Consider the following 8,300-nt stretch of genomic DNA (forward strand, 5'->3'; position numbering starts at 1 on the left):
TAAACATTTGTACCCCAGTAATATGCTGAAATAAAAAAAATTTAAAAAGCAAACAAAAAAAGCCACAGTTCTTATTAAAATCATGTTAGGTTGAGAATTTGGGGTATAGTTCATTTTGTTTCCTATTCTACAGCCATGACATTTTATAATTAAAAGTCATAACTTCTGGTTTTGGGAAAGGATCTCATGTGTTAAACCATTGTGAAGAAATCATGCAAGAAGCTATTCAGGTATCTACCTGAGGTTCCAGCCAATGGCCTGACTCTCCAATCCTTGATAACTACACTATCCAATAAGTGGTCATGGCAGCCATTCTGAATCTCTGCCTTCTAAGCCTATGCTTTTAAAAAGGTCATTGTATTGTTTCTGGGTCCAGGAGATAGAGATCCTCTTGTCTTTGGCTGCTTTGGGTGAACAAAGCACTTCACCCAGAATAATGTGGCCAAGCTAAAAATAGCAGCTTAAAAATTATAAAGCTGTGTGTTCAGCTGGAACACTGCTTCTCAAAAAGTTCTTGGACATGTAGCATTAGAAATCTAATCTTGCTCTTGCAGCTTAAAAATTACTGTGTGTTCAGCCAGAACACTGCTTCTCAAAAAGTTCTTTGGACATGTAGCGTTAGAATCACTTAAGAACTTTTTAGAAATACAAAGTTGTGAATTCAGTCCAAACCTTCTGAACAAAACTCTCAGCATGGGGCCTAGAAATCTAAAACATCTTTCAGATGATTTTGATGCATCCTAAGTTTGGAGGCCCAGTGCTGTAAGTATAATATTAGAGGCACAAAAGTACCAAAGTATCTAATAAGATAAATAGAATTCCTGACACACCACCACAAGCTCTCCCACCTCTGCCACTATATACACATATTCACTCCTTAATAAGCATGTACAATCATAAGGGCAAGTTCTTGAATTTGAGGTATTTTAAAATGACTTTTCCAATTTTTATGCCCCCATTATGCTACATTTCCGTCCTCTGTTTGATGCCCCACTGTGCATTGTTCTTTCTTTTATCTCTTCTCTATTTGCAATTGCTCACCTTTTACTTTGGCAAAATGATTTTATTTGCTGATACTTTTCTTCTTTTCCTTTTCCCTATCTCAGTATCTTCCAGTATTACTCATACAACGCACTCAAGCATCCTTGGAAATTGAAGTGGAGGAGAACAGACCACACAAACTGTAAACGCTTTGTAGTTCTAAGACAAAAGGGGGTTTGGTAAAAGTATTGGTTTTGGTAGGACCTGCCTTAGCAGTGACAAGAATAGCTAGCCACCTCAACCTCTGATACTAACCCTTGGCACACAAATCTAAATCATAATGGATGCCGAGTATGTCCTATGCAATTGGAAAGACCAACTATGGCCAGCAAAAGTTTTGTCCAGATCTGAAATTTCATCAAACAGTAAGAGAAAAAAGGCATATTCCCTAGAAGTTCAAATACTCTCATTAGATGAAAAAATTAAAGTGGAGAGCACAGAAACAAAGATCCTAAATAAATCTCAAATCGAAGCCATTGCCTCCTCACTAGCAGTACAGTCAGAGGTCAGTGCTCCACCTGCAGAGGAAACGGCCTATGGAAGAGCCCTAAAAGTGGCACTGGATATTCTGAATGAGAAAACAAATTTGAGTGAATCAAGCATTTCAGATGAAGAGGAGACCAGTATACTGTTTGAAAATGCACTACAAAAACTGTCTGATTCACCCCCTCATAAAAAGTATCGAAAGCATGAAGAGGACTTACCAAAGTATCTTGAAGAGAGTGAAAACTCACCATACCTGTTGATATCTTCAGAGAGTGATGATTCCCTGTATGATGACAAATCAAAGGTACATACAACCGTTGATACTATTACAGGTGAAATTGACACAAAGTCATCACAAAACTCTAGCTGGTACCAGACTTTCCCTTCACTTTCAGATGATGATGATGAGAAAGAAGACAAGAAAAAGATTAGTATCTCAACAGTTGTGTCTGTACACTCCCCAGTCAAAGAGGAGGATACATGTGTTAAAGACGAAAAGTTTGTTCCATCTTCACCATCAGATATCCTCATTGTGCCCAAAGCTTTGAAAGAGGATACACAAGCTATCTGCCCAGAGACCCTGGCTGTTTCCTCTGAATGCTCTGTGCTCTCAGAGAATGTTGAGGATCCTGGAGAGGGTCTCTCAAATCCATGCTCTGTGCTCTCAGAGAATGTTGAGGATCCTGGAGAGGGTCCCTCAAATCCATGCTCTGTGCTCTCAGAGAATGTTGAGGATCCTGGAGAGGGTCCCTCAAATCCATGCTTTGATGCCAGCGACAATCAACCTTCCATGGAATCAGAGATGGGTGCTGCGACATCCACTGAGAGTTGTTCATGGGAAAGCCAGCCTTCTTGTAGTGCTTCTAATCCTGTCTTGGATTATTCACTTCCGGCGAATAATGAAAGAAATCTTCAGAGACCAGATTTTGAGGAACCTAGGGAAGAAGTTCAAGCTTCTGACACATCATTGCCTCAAGATCCTGTTAATGCTTCCTTGTTAGATGACAGTGAGGAAGATGAAGAACTTCCACGCTTCCTTTTGCGTTATGAGCCACGTTCATTTGAAACAGGAATGATAGTCTGGTTTAAATATCAAAAATACCCATTTTGGCCAGCAGTGGTAAAAAGCATCAGACGAAAAGAGAGGAAAGCGAGTGTGCTTTTTGTTGAGGCAAACATGAATTCTGAAAAGAAAGGCATTAGAGTAACTTTTAGAAGATTAAAGAAATTTGATTGTAAAGAGAAACAAACACTAGTGGATAAAGCCAGGGAGGAGTACAGTGAAAGTATTGACTGGTGCATTTCACTAATTTGTGACTACAGAGTTAGAATAGGTTGTGGCTCCTTTTCAGGCTCTTTCCTTGAGTATTATGCTGCTGACATTAGCTATCCACTTAGGAAAGTAATCAAAAAGGATACCTTCAGGAGCATGTTTCCAAAGCTCCATAACGAGAATACTGGGGAATCCATGGTTGTGACTTCCCAGACCAAGAAAATGTCCTTCCAGAAAATTCTCCCTGATCGGATGAAGGCTGCTCGGGACCGAGCTAACAAGAACCTAGTGGACTTCATTGTGAATGCAAAGGGAACAGAGAGCCATCTTCTGGCTATTTTAAAAGGCAAAAAAGGATCCAGATGGCTGAAATCATTTTTGAATGCAAACAGGTTCATGCCCTGTATTGAAACATACTTTGAGGATGAAGATCAGTTGGATGAGGTGGTGAAATATTTACAAGAAGTCTACAAACAAATAGATGAAAGAATGCTGACTCGGATAAAAGATGATAAAATTAAGTTTATCCTGGAAGTTCTTCTGCCAGAAGCAATTATTTGTTCAATCTCTGCTGTTGATGGGTTAGATTACAAGGCAGCTGAAGCAAAGTATCTAAAAGGACCATCTTTAGGCTACAGGGAAAGAGAATTATATGATTCAAAAATCATATTCGAAAAGAGACGGAGACCATTAACAAATGAAGCTCGTTAAATTTACTGAGAGTTGAAAGCATAACAGGGAGCTTTCGTAGATACTAGTTTTAAAAAAAAATCTCTGAAAGTTTCTCTCTAACATGTAAATATTTTTTGAAAAAGGGCTTTAGGTAACGTATTCAATTATTTTGCAATCTCTAAGATCTGTGGGTATCACTACATCTTTATTTCCTTTTCTTGCACTTATTCAAAATCAGTTTTGTCAACATATTTCAGCACTTCTGCTTTCCCATACATTTTGAGAATGCATAATTCCTACGTGACTTGTAAGAGAAAGTACTATTTTGTTTTATGACATATCTGTGTCTGTGCTGTATAGTTAAATACACTGGGCACAATTATTTTAATATTAAAGTTGCACTGGTACTAGATATTAAGCAAGATAGTTAGAAAAAAGTTTAAAAGACACATTGATTATATTTTTTTGCTTAATTTTTATAAAATATTGGGTTTTCTCTTAAGATAGTTGAATTATTTTTCCTGCCATGCCTATTTATTTTTGGAAAAAAAATCTCTGAGACATAGAACCAAAGATAGATATGCTTTGCTATATAGTATAACTAACTACAATTGCTTTTGCAATAACACAACCTGAAATTCAAAAATAAATGGATTATCTATCTGCATGTTGTCTATATGAATGCAAACAACATTTCAGCATGCAGAAAATAATTTTGGCAGCCTTGAACAGGATTGTTCATTCTACACTTTCTTGAAATTCCATTTTTGGAAGTGTCTATCCTTCGATGTCTGAATAGTTTCTTAAAACAGCCTTCTGGCTGTCTTCATAACTAACAGTGAGTGGATCTTCTTAATATAGCTGTCTGGTCATGTGTGGAAGGCAGCTATAGTCATTGTATTCATAGTCTGGCCACTCTTGGCCTATGAGTCCAGGCTGACTGCTTAAGAGCCCATGTATTATAGTTTGATGTAAACTGTAGAAAAAGTAAGCACTTTGTTCTGAGTCTTTAATCTCCAAATATATAGTCGTTTGTCTCAAACCAAGCAAGCTTTATCATCTGCCTTATTCATAGAAATAGTTCCAATATTTTTCAGTAATATAAATGATGACTGGTGGTAAGTCATTCCAAAGTGCTGGAAGGAGTAAATGGACCAGAATCTGGGCCTTTGAAAATAGGTCACAGAAAAAGCCTTCATTTGGCTAAATATGACAATTAACCTGAATATGGTTAAATATATATAGTTAAAAGTCTGAAGCCAATTAGTGGTTTATTCTAACTTGAAGCAAACTTTTTATGAGAGTAAATGTTAGAAAAGTTAATTTTAAAAACTTGAGGTGAAAAAATGCTAAAGGCTTAAGATGAAACGTCATTTTTGCCTCTTAGAGTGAGACAACTGTCACTCTTGGGCTCTTGTTGTGTGTTCCCATGGCTTCATGTTTATGTAAAATTTGCAAAAGTTTGGTGTTTTGATTTGCAGTAAAACCATCATATCCTTCATCTAGATGTTCAGTTCATCATACTTCAGATTGTAGCTACATAAGTGATGTTATTGTAAATTTAAAAATATATGTATACACACATGATATATTATGATATATATAATTTGTTTGGAATCTTTGCTTGTTGCTGTTACCATCACTTTAACACTTGTTAAAAACTGTCTTATCATTCTAAATAAAGACTCACTTTCATGGTTGATTTTGTATTATTTTCAATGAAAGCTTACCAAATTTTATAAGCTGCATATGCCACAAAAGCTTTTCTGGACCCTGCCTCAAAAAGACCAGTACTTCTCAGACGTACAGAATCCATACACCTTCTTCATGGCCCTATGAAGTAACTGACACAGACCATCATCACACTACATGTGGCCTTTATACCCTGGGAAACACACTTTATTTACTATAATACCGTGTCCTTCTGATTCCAATATATTACCCACCTTTGGTTTTCTCAGTGGAGCTATCTCCATCTCCTGGTTCTAATATTTTCTATATGGCCTCATTCATTCATTCATTCATAGATAACATTGTGAGTCAGGAGAGCAAGTGATGTGTGGTTTGAAGCTCTGTTCTGGGGATAGATTTCAGGTGCCATAGAAAGAAGATGAGACTTCTGTGACCCAGATGACAATTTAATTTCTAAGATGACTAGGATGTACTATATCATCGTAGTGAGAAATATTTATTAACCTTCTGAACTGACTGCTTGAATTTGAAAACCAGAGCCCCAGGTTTCCTCACATTTGTGAGTTCCTGGATGTCTGTTTGGTTTGGGGCAAAGATTGGACACCTGATCCCTCTTGAGATGTTATTTATCTTGTGGCATATTTTGAAGGGAGGGAGGTGTGCCTCAGGCATGCATCTCTTCTCCTCTTTGAATGAGTCATTGAATGACATTTGGAGTGTGAAAGTGGATGATGAGTTTGCCTTCCAACTCAGTGTGGATTCAGACACCTTCCAGCCTGAGTGGCTGTTAAAGCAGGCTCTAAGATTGCCCTAAGCTGGATCTCTAACATAGGTTTGTGTCTGATAGGAAAGCCTGACCTGTCATCCACCCTAATCTATTGGATTAAGGAGACACTCATCTCTAGTCATAAGGCAGGCTGCTAAATGTCAGGCCCAGATTCTAATCAGGCTTAGAGACTGCATGCACAATATTTACAGGTCTCTCTCTCCCCGCCCCACCCCCGTCCTCTCTCTTTATAAATATATATATATATGATTGTATGTCTAATATATATATGGTTATATCTCTCATATATATATATATATATATATATATATATATATATATATATATATATATATATATATATATATATCAGGATAATATCTCCTGATAAGGGAAGATTAGAACCCTGAGATCTAAAGTGGTGATGAGTGTGAAAATCTTGAATACCTACAGTCCCCTGAACTCTCAGCCTGACAGAAGCAGCCCCCTAAACCCATGCTATTGGGGAGCAGCCTCCCTGTTCCCAGAGACAAAGCAATAACCTCATCTAAAGCAAGTACTTCAAAAGAAGTTGCTTGTCTTACTCCACATCCAGCACTAACATTTTTATTGCTTCCAACTCATGACAAAGGCAAAGTATCATGATAGGAGCAAGATACAATCTCTAAACAGGTGGAAAATACCTTGTATTCCAAAGGAACTACAGGAACTGGCTAATATATACTAGCATGAATTAGGATAATATATGTTGGAATGGATTTTGAGGATGTCAAACTAGCAAGGAAAGGAAGCAGAATATAAGTGAATATAGGGGAGAATTTATTGACATGGGATCACACACCCATGACTCAGAGGTCAATGACCTGGAGCTGGCCTAATATGCTGCTAAGGTGGCATCTTTAAGTTTGGACAACAGCCCCACTAGAACTTCCTTGCCAGAGTACTGAGGGAATTAGTGAGGAGGCCAAAGGGAGTAGGGATATTAGAAATGATTTATTGTGTGAGACAAGAACTGTCTCTGAACTATTTTCCCTAGGAGGGCAGAGAAGACACTACGATAATAAGGAATGTGTTGGTGAGGAAGAACACTGACATCTTTGAGAAGCTCATTGGTCTCCTCTGCAAAACATCATTGGGAGTAAACTATGCTGCAATGGGGATGAAAAGATTCCAAAATGGTAGGGCCTAGGTGGTGGCACAAAACCTCAAGGGCAGGGTAGGTGTCATTACCATAAAGGAAAACAAGATTAGAGTGGAGTCTGGCTCATTTAACTGACAGAAATCTGTGGCACTGCCTTATAGATAGTAGTATTCTAGTGCTAGATCTATGGACAGCTGACTGGTGTATTACTTTTTTGTACAAAAAGAAAAGATGTGACTTGGCATCTTTTTTGTACAAAAAGAAAAGATGTGACCAGCCAAAGTCTGATGTTAGCAGCTATAGTGGAAAATGATGGTTCCCCATCAAGTTTGCAGATCTGCACTATAAGTTGCCCTGCTACTCAGGCCATATGACTAAGCATATCTGGTAGTTCTTAAGGTATCTATGGTAGCTAAGGATGTAGTATCTTGTCATGTCCAAGCCATTATATAGGAGTTAATAGCACAGAATTTTAAGGGTCTGAAGAAAAGCCATATCTGCTGTAAACTTTGAAATAGCCATTTAAAAAACAGCTCCTTGTATGCTGTTAAGGCTTATTAGATATAGAGTGCCTAACCAAGAGAGAGCAAATGACTATATAACAGGAGCTGCCCATAATAAGCTGTACATTACTATTCACCAAGTGATAACATCTGGTAGGCTCAACAGCAATCCACCCCATGATGGAAATGCTATATTCAAAATCCAGCCTGAGAAGGCACAAATAAATCAGTATCTTACACAAACTCCCCATGGCATTGACCATTGTTGCAATGATGCCCCTCTCTGAAAACACTCATATGGCCTCCTGCGGTAGGTTGATCTATGACCAACTAATGGAAGATGAAAATATCAAGCCTGGTGTACATATGTCAGCATTAAATGTTGATGATAGCTGTAAATGGACTATTGCTACACTTCAGCCCCAGTTGGAGTAGCCCTGAAGAATAGTGTTGAAAGGGAAACTCCCAGTTGGCAGAGTTGTGAGCAGTATACCTGCTACTTCATTTTGTATAGAGGGAGTAGTGGCCTAAGATTGTTTCCTGGACTGTGGAGAATAACTTGGCTGGCATGTCAAGACTCTTGGAAGGAGACAGATTGGAAATTGAAGATAAGAAAGTTTGGATAACATGTACTCACCATCAAATTGGTTTTAACTGATCAACACTTAAGTGCACATATAGCAATAGTATTCATCGGGTGACGGGCAGATGGGAGTGGGGAGGAAG

The 8,300-nt window shown here is 38.2% G+C and overlaps 1 protein-coding gene across 1 annotated transcript; it reads left to right on the top strand.

Moving 5' to 3' along the window:
• The first annotated feature begins 1,142 nt into the window (after positions 1 to 1,142).
• Positions 1,143 to 5,154, top strand: PWWP3B (PWWP domain containing 3B). Its single transcript, XM_045537667.1, has one exon. The coding sequence runs from the start codon at positions 1,322 to 1,324 to the stop codon at positions 3,509 to 3,511; it is 2,190 nt and encodes a 729-aa protein (XP_045393623.1). The 5' UTR covers positions 1,143 to 1,321; the 3' UTR covers positions 3,512 to 5,154.
• The last annotated feature ends 3,146 nt before the right edge of the window (positions 5,155 to 8,300 follow it).

Source organism: Lemur catta, chromosome X, assembly GCF_020740605.2.
Source record: "Lemur catta isolate mLemCat1 chromosome X, mLemCat1.pri, whole genome shotgun sequence".
In the NCBI taxonomy this organism is placed as follows: domain Eukaryota; kingdom Metazoa; phylum Chordata; class Mammalia; order Primates; family Lemuridae; genus Lemur; species Lemur catta.

Excerpts from the sequence above, each read along its gene's own strand:
- PWWP3B (XM_045537667.1), top strand. The coding sequence starts at position 1,322 with ATGGATGCCGAGTATGTCCTATGCAATTGGAAAGACCAACTATGGCCA.